This window comes from Sorex araneus, chromosome 4 (assembly GCF_027595985.1).
Source record: "Sorex araneus isolate mSorAra2 chromosome 4, mSorAra2.pri, whole genome shotgun sequence".
Classification (NCBI taxonomy): domain Eukaryota; kingdom Metazoa; phylum Chordata; class Mammalia; order Eulipotyphla; family Soricidae; genus Sorex; species Sorex araneus.
The window spans coordinates 97,696,058-97,708,975 of record NC_073305.1 but is presented as its reverse complement, the minus strand read 5'-3'; the positions used below and the strand labels follow the sequence as shown (position 1 = coordinate 97,708,975).

General features: G+C 32.3%; 1 protein-coding gene across 4 annotated transcripts in view; it reads right to left on the bottom strand.

The window, feature by feature from the left end:
- ADGRB3 (adhesion G protein-coupled receptor B3) overlaps positions 1–12,918 on the bottom strand; it is an 823,957-nt gene that overhangs the window by 152,506 nt on the left and 658,533 nt on the right. For all 4 annotated transcript variants that reach the window (XM_055134853.1, XM_004605882.2, XM_055134855.1 and 1 more), the window contains 2 exons: positions 11,681–11,784; positions 7,966–8,068 (listed from right to left, as the gene is read on the bottom strand). In XM_055134853.1, coding sequence (XP_054990828.1) covers positions 7,966–8,068; positions 11,681–11,784 — 207 coding nt within the window. The remainder of the gene's footprint in view (positions 1–7,965; positions 8,069–11,680; positions 11,785–12,918) is intronic.

The window sequence follows — 12,918 nt, the reverse complement described above, 5'->3', positions numbered from 1 at the left end:
TCACTAAAATGATTTGAAAAATACAACTCCCAAAGGATAGTTGGAGTTTATGAGACAAAGTAAAAGGAGTTTGGTGCAAAAGTAAAGAGGTAAGGGTATATCTGATGGTCACAGAATCTCTAGATGCACAGGAATACAGCAACCCCAACATGGAGCAGAAATGGGAAACAAACAGCTTTGCTAATGCTTGTATCAGTTTGGGGAGGCAGAAGTATTTTTATAACTCATCTATGCCAGAAGAGTCATCATTTCCCATGAAGTCAATGTGCATACTAGAAGCAGCCCAATGTAGGCATGATCAGAAAAAAGAATTTGTCTCAAGAGCTCTACAGAATTATTGTAGAGTTTCAATCAGGGTAGGATGCAATCAGTTGGTTTCTTCCTTTAAATTTAAGATCTTTATCACAGTAATATGAAAAAGAGGCTAACAAACAAAAAAAGCTAAATGTGGAGATCTAAATTAAGAGTCTTATGATAATCAACTGTAGATTCATAATGTTCAGATCTATAGTGTGGTAGTGTGATTAAAGACTTGGATTGCTCAAATCAAGGTGCCTATTGGCAGTACCCAGAGGATGTTTTATTACAAAATGTCTGACTATCAATGAAGAAGACAGGGTAATCAGAATAGGCCCCAACTCTTCCACAGCAACTACCAACACACAGGCAAGAGACTTGATTCTCTTTTACTTCTCCCTTGTTGAAATAATGCTCACTCAGAGGTTTGTCTAGTTTTGAAGTTTTAATTAGGTACACACTTGATTTCTGGAATTTTAACAGCTCTCTAACTCCTTATTATCAAATAATTCCACTATCACCTTTTATTATTGTTTCGAAGCTACCCTTTATATGGAGCTTTTATCCTATTTTGGAGTTGACAGCAATGATATCATAATTAACTCCAGCCTCTCAAGCCTAGAAACATATAATGAAGATACAGGAAAACTAAAATAGAAGAAAGTCTAACTCCACTGACTCTAATAAAAAAAGAAAAAAATCAATTTATGGGAGACTAGGAAAACTAAAGAAAAAATCAACTATTATGTACTTGATTTTCAGAAATTCAAAATAATTCTGACAGAGTTAGTCAGATACCCAAAATGGATTCAAATGAATATAAGCTTATTATAGAAATCCTTTTATAGACATATAGCGAATCAAATTGAATTTTAATAAATCTAAATCGAAGGTTTTAGCATTAGCTATTGGGATTACATATATACTTGAGACATAAGAAACACACATTTGGGACATCACTGGCAAGAAATATTTCCAAAAGAGTTCTATAAAAATTATGGAAAAAACACATTTTGCTCAAAGGTTATGAACATTTTACATGAGATATCAAATGAGAACATTCACATTTGTTAGGTTTCAGAAGACCAGATGATTTTTACAAACAAGCCATCAATCACCTACAGCTTAAAACAGAGCTCTGGAAAAGAGTTATTATTATGTTGGGTCAAATTCCTTCTACAGCTGGGAACCTATTTTGCAAAACTGTAGGTATTAGCTGAAATGATTAAAATTAATTCACTTAATTATAGTTTATTTTATTATTTTATCTAGTTTATTGGTTTATTTTGAGTTTAAGAATTAACCTAGTCCTGTCCTAAGAAGCATATGGTACAGTTGAAAGCAGGTAGTACAATATGCACAGGAAATCCTGTGTACAGGAGCCCTGAACTGGTGTACTTGGGTAGAGAAAGATAGTTTCTCACAGGAATAAGGAACTGAGACGTTTGAAGAGATATTTGGGAAATCAGTTGAGTTAAGGAAAAATAACAGAATTCCAAAATTAAAGATTCGCATGGAACAAGAAGTTACAGAATTTTTTTGCCAACTATATGCAATTTGGTGTTTTAGTATAATAAAACTAAAATCACAGAATGGATTGGCATGTTTAAAGTTTCTAAAATTTTATGAATTATAAAACTTTTACTCAATTACATTTATTTCTGAAATCTGATACACTAACAGTAAATGACTGTATATATTTATAAATAAATAGATAACATATTTTAGTGCTTTGGAGTAAATTTTAAAGCCAATTGTTTAGATGAAACATACAGTTTTACCAGAAATGTTGAATATGTGTAAGTACTATAACTAAAGTGTGCAACCCCCAACAAGCATATGTGCATCAACAAAACTAATCAAGTGAACCCCTTAGCAAGCACTTCAGCCAAGTGTGCAAGCACCTCAAGACCAATGTGTGATCCATTCAGAGAACCACACTAAATAAATGTAGAGTATCACAATCAAGCATGTACGCAACCCTGATCATTACAAAACCCTCAATAGTGCAAATGGAACAAAGAGAGTAACTCTCAGAGTGCAAACTTAAATAGGATCAAGACCACAGAAAAAAATTACACTAAGATAAAAACAAACATTTAATTTACATATTACATTACAATATGGGGCAGAGACAAAAATGGTGAATGTAGTAGTAGGATAAAACTCTTAACTTGAAGCTCAGAAATAGAGAATCAGATGTGGGAGAATGTTTGGATTGGTTTACACCATTAAACATTTCTTTTTTTTATTGCTTTATTTTTTGTATTTATTTTTTTGCTTTTTGGGTCACACCCGGCGATGCACAGGGGTCCACTCCTGGCTCATGCACTCAGGAATCACCCCTGGCGGTGCTCAGGGGACCATATGGGATGCTGGGATTCGAACCCAGGTCGGCCGCGTGCAAGGCAAACGCCCTACCCGCTGTGCTATCACTCCAGCCCCGACACCATTAAATATTTCTAACTCACAAATGAACTGTAGAGAAGATTCCAGTGAGGTAAATATTCTGTTCTAAAACATGGCACCCACAATTTCATCTCCAATTACTCTCTGTTAATACATTATAATAGGAGAATTTCTGACTATGTTTATTAAAAGCTAATGAACTCTAGCTAGTTTTGTTATGCCACCTCAAGTGAATGTTGTATACAAGGTGTGGTCATTGTTTCAAGAAGACAAACATCTGGAATATCCCTGAGTTTACAGAACAGGTGCTGCTTCTGATTTGCTAATAAATATGCATCTAGCTAATAAATATGCATGTAATGTAATCTGAGCTTGACTTGCTTTTATTACGACTTTATAGTGATGTTGTGGGAGAAAAACTCTCAGCAATTTAAACTTCTTGGGCAGCTCAAAATAATTAATAAAAAAAGAGCTTTTATGTATATCACCTTAAATTCTTCTAGAAATATATTTCTATATATAGATAACATATGTTTATTATTATATTATATAATATATATTTGTATTATATCACAAATGTTTTTTTATATTATACAAATATATATTTCTCTATATAAAATATATAAATTATTATATATCATCTGTGTCCCTGTTAAACCTGGTACAAGACAAGTGTCCTACCTGCAGTCCTATCTCTTTGGCTCCTACCGGAAACAGTTTAAATGAACTTTACTGCGTGTAGAAAGACGTTTGAAAGGATGGAAGGGGCCCCTTGCATCAACTGTCTGACAGTGTTGGGAATAAGCGTCAGCTCCCCAAGCTCCCGACATCCCAATAGGCCGTTCCATTTACCTGTGATTACTTACAATGTTGGTCACGTTCCTAGATCCCACCCATCAGTTCAATAATATCAGACCAAAATATAAGTACTGTATTTGGAATTAGCAAAGTCTCATCAATCTAGTAGTCACCAGAATGATAAAAAGAATTCAGATCTGTTTAAAGGCCAAAAAAGGTTACAAGGTGACCAGTATGGCTTGCTGCCCATTAGCCTCCCTTCTTAGGGTTGGAATTTCCTCTAGGTTTTTATATTTACATACATGTACATAAATATAAAAAATGTCCCTCTCAAAGAGTCCGCAATCTACCCAGTATGCCACCCGCACGGCAGACCCTGGCAAGCTCCCCTTGGCATATCTGATATGCCAAAAGCAGTAACAGCAAGTAACAACAAGTAACAACAGTAACAACAAGTCTCACATTGGAGATGTTACTGGTGCGCACTCGAGCAAATCGATGAACAACGGGATGACGGTGCTACAGTGCTGTGCTATATATTATATGTGATTAGGACAATCATTCTCTGAAAATATGTGCTTCCAAAATAAAGTTTGCTTTCTGAAAAGTGGAAGCAAAAATAGCCTTCTGGTGAACAACAACAACAAAAAACCACACTAGTATAAAGGAATCTTTTCAAATAAACAATCATTCCTTACATGATACCTGCACATCTTGGTTAGAATTACAAATGTACAAAAGAGAGCAGAGAGCAATGCCACTCTATAAGAAAGCTACAAATGTAACGACATAAATATCATTAAACTGTATGGCTCCATTGTAGGAAGAAATATATGATATTGCACTTGATTCCTTACTTTCAACAATTGAATCTACAGTTTAAAAGTTTAAATATATGATATGTTCAACAATGAATTCTTTCAGCTTATTTCTATTATAATTCAAAAGAAATCAAAGCTACTTTGTGCAAGGTAATTGATTCAATTATATTTCAACAAGCAATTCAGAGGAAGATCCCAATATGACACTTCAAAACTCTTCTGAATATCAGCATCAAATAGCAGTTTTCACACAAACTAGCCATGACAATTCTCAGAGGCAGTACTAAATAATTTGTTCATCAAGAATCTCTTTCAAACATATACATTTTTTCCAAGTGGGAACACTAAAGCATCAATCAAAATTTATCAGTGAAGTCAAAAATAAGAATTCGATTAATTACAGCCCCTAACAGCAATGGGTCCTACAACACAGCCAAAATAAAATATAGAACACTGCTTCACATTTTACTTTTAAAAATAATCTTCCTGAGGTTTCTAAGGATCAGAAACTTATAGTGATGATATACTTTGTATTTGAACATTTTTTTGAACACATTAGCCAAAATACAGTAAATACTGCTATTACACATACAATATTTTGCAAGGCCAATTTAATTCAATTTAGCACTTAGACCATAATAAAATAAATGATCATTCTCTGAAAACCTGCCACTATTTTGTAACTGAAAAAAAAAATCCCAGTATTTGTTTGCTTGAATTTTTTAGTTTTCATCCTAGTATCTATAGTAAATGGTGTTAGGCTTGCAAGACCACTTACTCAGAGCCAAAACAGAATTAACAACATAAAAGAAAACCCATACAATAGAACCCCATTTTTCTTCACCAACCTATCCATTTTCCCCCACAAACATTGATAACTATAGGAGCAAAAATTAGCACATTGTCTTTGCTACAAAACCTCTATGACCCCAAGCCACCTAGAATCTATTCTTTTGTTAATTTACTGGGGGGAAAATCTATGCTAAACTTATTTTCTTTCTGCCAAAACCATATCAGCCATTATTTCTAATGAGAAATGAAAAGTACAACTGGATTTGTCTTTTCTGCCTGGGCTAGTCATTATGTTTACAGATATCAAAAAGACATATTCTTGGAAAAACTAAGACTCAGAATACCTAGAAAAGCCAAGATGAGTGGTAGAATGTAATTTCTTGAGACTGTGTTGGTTTCTTTCTATTATCACAGATCCACACTATATGGTAATTACTGGTCGCATCTGGCTAATGAGCATTTAAAATGTACCTAGTTAAGTTGAAATGTAAATACACAAATTCTGAAGACCTAATAAAAATTGTGAAATATTGCATAAACCTTTTAACACCTAAACTATTGGTTAAATGATTGTTCATATATTGAATTATACTTATAACATTAATTAACAGATTTTGTTTTAGTGGCTACAGAATTGTATCATTACATGTGACCTGCCTTTGTGGTAAGGGGATTGCCAGGATTTTAACAGAAACCACTACAATATGCAGAAGGCCTTGAGAAGATTCTATTATACTCTTAGATCTTACATAAACTTTACTACATAGATAAAACTTTTCAGGGCATTTTTTTTTCTTCAAAAGATCAAGTTTTCCATATTCTATAAGGGCATTCAAAAAAACTGTGGCTTAGGGACTGGAGCTACAGTACAGCGAGCGGGTATGGCATTTGCCTTACACATGGCCAACCTGGGTTCGATTCCCAGAATCTCATATGATACCCCGAACACCTCCAGGAGTAATTCCTGAAGGCAGAGCCAGGAATAACTTTTGTGCATCACCGAGTGTGACCCAAAAAAGCAAAAAAAAAAGTGGGTTAAAGGATTTCAAAAGTGGTAGGAAGGGTATCAAGAGTGGAGAAAACTCAAACTCTGAGCTCAAGTTAAATCTAACTTACTTTTTCCCTCTCTGATTCAGAGGCCTAATAATCCTATGTTTGAAGAAAGCTTTCCTTTCTGACAAGAGATTCAAGGAACAACAATTTAAAAAATTGTGAATCAACAAATAATTTGAAATATTTCCAAGGGATCTTGGAAATCCTGTTCAGCTGAACAGTTGAAAAGGCAAGGTAGGGCAAAGCAACAGTACAAGTGGCGAGGCCCTTTTTCTGCATGCCCTGACGGCTGGAACTCTGATTTCAACCACCAGCATCACATATGGTCCTCTGAGCACCACCTAGGGTTAATCCTGAGCACAGAGCCTGGAATATCCTGGGAGCACTGATGGGTGCCCTTCCCGACCCGTCTTCCCCATCCTAAACTCCCATCTTCTACCTCCCCCCAAGCCCACCCCAGAAACAAAAGAGGGGCAAAGATGATTAACTTTAAGAAATGCTTTAGAGTTTAAAGAACAATTTTCTCTTCACCTCTACTCCCTTCTCTGATATTTCCTTCTCAGCTGTAGCCAGACTTATCCACATTTATCCCTCTGTTGGTTAGTTTGTGCATTTCTTTCTCCTTTCTTCTGTTTTGCCCATTTTCAAGTATTTATTGTTTGAATTTATGTTAAATTGCCACAATAGGGACTTAAAACATCTCTTAATCTTTATAAAGAAAAAAGAAGAAAATAAATGGTAAACATTAAAATAAATATAAAAAGTGCTTTCTACATCTAGAAAGGCTTTGATTAGGTTATTGTTTTGTTCTGGTTTGTTCTGACAAGAATTAGTGACTGCCTCTTTAGGCTCTCCCCTGGCCTAGGGTAGTACAATTCAAGAAGTTATCAGAATAACTTCAATAGTTTTCCATGTACTATCTAGGATCAAAATCAGATTCTTCAGATGGAAACAGACAGCCTAAATTATAGAGATCAATAATAGCAGTCTTATATATTAATAAAATGTATTAATGAGCAAAATAGTAATACATGTTTTATAAATACCAAATATACTTCTAAAAGAACCTCTTTAAAAGTGAAGGTATTTTTTAAGTAAAGTTTTTAAATTAACAAAATTATGTAGAAACGTTTAATTGTTGACTTTGTGTTTGAAAACATAGAAGTTGGAAAAGAAACATCTAAACAGATTAATAATTAGAGCAGTGTTTAAAATAGTTTTGAGTTAGATTATTATGGGTTTGTTGGAATATGCATTCCAGAGTAATAATTTGATTAAGAGTTAGTAATTATTTCTAAATTGACAGGGTCATTTCAATAATTTATATAATAGGATCTATATTTCTAAATTCTATTAAGAGTGACTATGTTGCTATTGTGCAATGTTGTGTAAGTATCAAAATATTTTTGGGTAAGAACACCATTTTGACAAGTATTAAAACCTAAAGTTGTAGCACCTATACTCTCAGATTATTGCCAATGGATAATACCTGGGTAGATTTTCAAAACTGTGTTAGCCTTGTAAGTACTCATAGTTGCTTTTTAGGATCTGTACATTAATAAATTAGAGAAAAACATAATCCTACTCAACTAAGATAATGAATAAAAATTTGTGCTTTTGTGTACCGTCACTGAATTTATAGAGCTTTGACATATTTGACCAATATTTTACTATTATAAATAGCATGAATTTACAGGAAATCTAGCTCAGGAATACATTTCTGGTCTATAAGAGACTATACATTTAACCAATATTATCAAATCATAAACATACAAAAGAGAATCAATAATCATACCTTATTATGTGTCTGAGTCTGTCCCACCAGTATGAGAATATTGGATGAGATGATAGACAGACAGAAGTTAATTAAAATTATGGACCTTTCAGAGCGTATGTACCTAGTCAAAGAGAGAAAGAGTCACCAATTTTAAAATTCTACCATCATTCACATTGGTAGAGCTTATGCAAAAAAGAGAAACACTAAAATAGAACCTTTATAGAAGTTAAATATTGAATAGAGTTTTAAAGTAAAGATTATTCCCAACACATAGGACATTACTGTGGCATTATGTATCTAACAGTTCTAGAGGACTATTTTTCTTTTAGACATTCATGTGGAAAACATGGCATTTTCAACAGAACCTAAGTTATACATATGTTGTAAGTTCCAATTTTCAGTACCTTTGCACATGTGCATATAATGTTAATTATTTTCTTATAGGTCAATAGAAGCATTATGTCAATAGAGCCAAAATTAAAAACCTCAGTTTTGATGTAAAATCATGAAACCTTTCATCCATTTAAGTATATTTATGTAATCAAGTTTTTTTTCAGAGTATTTGTTACAAATAAAGGAAAAAGAACATGAATCCTTACCCCTGAAATCTAACCCAATCTATATATTAAAATTCACTCATAGGGAAAAAAGTATTGTAACAATATGGTGCTTGCCTGATGCATGACAGACCCTGGTTCAATCCCTGATGCTATATATGGTGTCTGAGCATTGCCAGGAAAGATCCCTGAGCACAGAGCTAGGAGTAAGGCCTGAGCACTTCTGGGTGTGCCCAAGCCCCTGTCCCTTCAAAAAAGAAAGTTGACCATTAGGATGAGAAATTTCCACTCTGCTTTAAATCATAAAAACACTAACATGAATGCTTATAAACTGGCATTAAGTGTCTGTATAGTCTGTTGTATAATTTTTAAGTGCAACACGAATATAATTCATGGAGAAAACTGCTCAGAATCAAATGTCCTACCAGTCTTTTATCCTGAGAGGCTATTTTGCTTTATCGCACCTTGTGGTAAATCACTTAGTGACAGTAACAAAAAGGTACACTTGTACATGCTGTGTATCTGAGGTTATTTAATTTGTATCAGAATAAGGGATTACTTTCCACTTCAGGCTTGGATTTTCCTGTGCAATGTGAGATGGGGAAGTGATAGATTTGGAGGTATTTAAAAATAGTTCTTTTTTAAAAAATACACAAGACTAGCCTTACATCAATTCTCAAAACAAAATGGCCTCAAGTTACTTTACTTGTTCCTGAACCATCAGTAAACTAACATATAATAAAACACATTATGGAATTCTAAAGACACAATCAGATACTAAATTATGTTAGGTTTTCTTGTGTATGGGTGGGAATACAACTCATATAATACTATTTTTATGGCAGTAAAAGCACACAATGAAATTATTAAAAAGTTTTAGTGATATTTGTTCTGTAAGTAGGAAAATATTGAAAATGAATAATCCAGGCTTAGATGTCCCATTTTCATAAGCACTGAATCACACTGTAGCTTTATAAGTTCTTGTGTGAGGTTCAAAACTTTTTAAAAACATATTTGATGTTTTAAACAAAAACGGGGAAAGTTTCATTTCAATACAAGGAAAACAAAGATACTTATCTCTTTTCTGATTCTATAAGATATATCGACACATGGAGATAATATAATTTAGTGTCTCAATCTTTTAAGCTACATTTATAATAAACTACATGGGGCATTAAGAAATTTTAAAACAGAATCAAATATAAAATAATTCTAATGTCTATACATTTTATAAGTTATCAATAATAAGTTAAAGTTTTTAATTAGTAAATAGCTAGATGCTAATATGACAATACAAATCATGTTACAAGTTAAATGAAAAGTTTATAAAGTAACTTGAGTTAAGCATACTATAAGGTTCACTTAATTTACAAGTCTTAAAAGTTACAGCAAAACATTAGTTCACTTATTCTATTTGTAGCATTTATGGACATTAACTAATGAAAAGTTAAATATAAGTTTTGCTTGTATTTTTAATATTTCATGTCAAGTTTGAATATTTTATGTGGTTTGGCAATTACTAAGAAAAATATTGTAATACAATTTTTCTGGACTAAAGAGAAGTTTATTAAGATTGATTGCTTCTTTGATAAGTTTTATATATACTTTATACTGTTATACTGGTAGTACTCAAATTAGGATTAGTCATCTGAATTGAGGTATAAAAAGAGGTACAACTGATGTCTGAGCCCTAAGTGCTTAGACATGGAACTAAATTCTAAATACTTCAAGGAATACAATTTGTTATACTTTTGTGGCTATTTATTATCCTTGCCCAGTAAACACAGTTTCATTTTCCAAGACATACAATCCAGTCATCTGTGGGAAAGAAAGTTGTCTTTTCCCAGTTTTTTTCTGTATTTCTCTTGCATTATAAGAATACCTGCTTGACTGAATCCTTAACTCTGGACATTTTTGTCGACAATGCCATGCTTAGTCTAAGCATTTTTTAAATTTTCATGGGGTTGGCAATACTTCATAACATTCTCTCTCTGTATTTCATTATCAGATGACTCCCTTCATAATGAGCAGGCAGAACCTCTATTTTTGTACTTGTGCCAATGGACCAAGAATGCATATATATTTAATTTTTTTATAAAGATAAAAAATTTAATCTTTTAAAATTTAACATCCTGGAAAGTTCTGTCCACAAAAGAATAAAAATATTCTGGGGATTGGTGACTATTAGTAAACTGAGGGTAATTAAATTCCTTTTCCTATTCAATTATACCTAAATGTTCTAGAGAATATTTTTCATCTTAAGTAAAGTAATACAAGACTGGTTAGTTATACTATTTTAATATTGAAAATACTAAGGAATAATTTATATTTACCAATACAGTATCTATATTTAAAACATTTAATTATAATCTAAGTAGATGTAAAGTTTAACACAGAAAACTTTTAAATCCACTAGAAAGCTTGGTCATTTGGTTATCTTCTTCTTATCAGTGTATGAGTAGACCTAATTAACCTCACAGGTCTAATTCTAATAGAATAAAAAAACTTAGAGATATATTAAATTTCTACAAAAGTCAATCAGATAATATTTCAAATATTATATTTTTAAACCTTATGTTCCTTGTTTACATAATTTCTGATTTATTTTAATTGAGTTATTAAAATAAGACTTCTTAGAATCATTTAAGAGGTCATTTTTGGTCATGAAGCATTATTATGCTAGTACATTAAGATTCTAGAAAATTTTACTCGCCTGGGATATATTGAAAGTATATGCTTAAAACTTAATTTATAGATCATATTTCTTTAATATAGAAATTAACTTGACTGTACCAATTAAACTCAAGCTCAGCAGTAATTGGGATATGTAGCAAACATGTGTGGATACTACTTCAGATAAAGTTGGGGGGAAGTAACTTGTTGAAGGCTACCATCATTTGATTTCTGAAGAGAGTGTGTTTGTGTGTGTGTGTTTGTGTGTGTGTGTGTACATTTTGTTTATTTTCTCATCATAGACAGAATAGACAAGAAAATTAGGTGAAGAGTTTTTAATTACTAAACTCATTTATTATAATTCAAACACAATAATTACAACTCTGCCATAAAGACTTCTTTCTGTAAATTAATACCTGGTACATATAATGATTATCTTAGTTTTGATTTAATACTAAATAGCTAAGCATTCTATTTCAGGTACATACTACTTGATTACATACCTCCATAATGCTGCATAGACAACTGCTAGAGTGATCAAGGCCAAACAAGAAAGGCCACTGCCTACTATTAGGGTAACTGAAGGTGCACCAGAAGATTCCATGATCTGTAAATTAAACAAAAGGAACAAAGAAAAAATATAGCTTTTAGGAAAAAACTGAAAAAAAATATAAACTCAAAAAAACTATATTGATCATCAAAAATTGCCAATAGCCAATATAGGTGTTGTAGTCACCAGATAATTATCTAATAGCCACCCTATTCACAATACTCTACCTAAAATGACTAGTTCCAGCTCCGCTCCCCTATCTTTCACTGTGAAGTAATAAAGGCCTTTGAGTTTTAAATGCTCGATTCTGTCAGTACCCACTTATGGCTTTTTAAAAGAAAGAATGCTACAACTTGGTCAATATTCACATGCTGAATATTTTTTCAAGAAAAAATTTGAGAAACATTTGTTTTTCCTTTACAGTTCAATTAGTTCACAATATTTTTTACTAAAATTTACTTTGATCCTCCCATTTATAACTCACTGTGCCACACAAAACTAGTTCTTAAATATTGAAAAAATTTCAAACTTTCTGACTTTTGAAACTTTGCCCTAAGTATTCTCTCATTTAATTTCCCTTACTTGGCACCTAAGGATGTAAAATAAAATCAAATTTTAAATGAAAATTCAGAATATATTTTGAAATTATTTATATGAACAAGTAAGGGGAGATAATCTTCACAACGCTAGTCTCTAAATACATGACCTTGAAAATTAAGCCTTATATCTTTTAAAACATATATAGAGATTACAAGCAGTCACAGATTTGCATGGTTTCTTTCCCTAGATCCTATTATGAGACAAGCTAATGAAATCTGTAGTTTTTCATGGATTTTATATTGCAAGTTTAAAGAAATATAGTACAAGATCAAGTGTATTCCAAAACACTAGATATACACACTGAATATTTTAGATAATTTCTGTCAGAAAATAAGAGTGATGCATGTGCAGGCCAAATTTGATATAAAGTCACATTTACCTCAATTATTTTTCAGTTTTTCACTTTGGAAATAATTTTTCAAAGTCTATTTAATAAGGATGGTATTTTCCCCATTAGGCAGGTTATAGAGCTATTTCAAAACTCATTTTACAAATCTTTATACTTTTAAGAAATGATTTTACAATTTCGGACAGTCCAAGCTTTCACAAAAACTTAATTCTTTTAAAAAAATGAATAACCAAGGACACCCC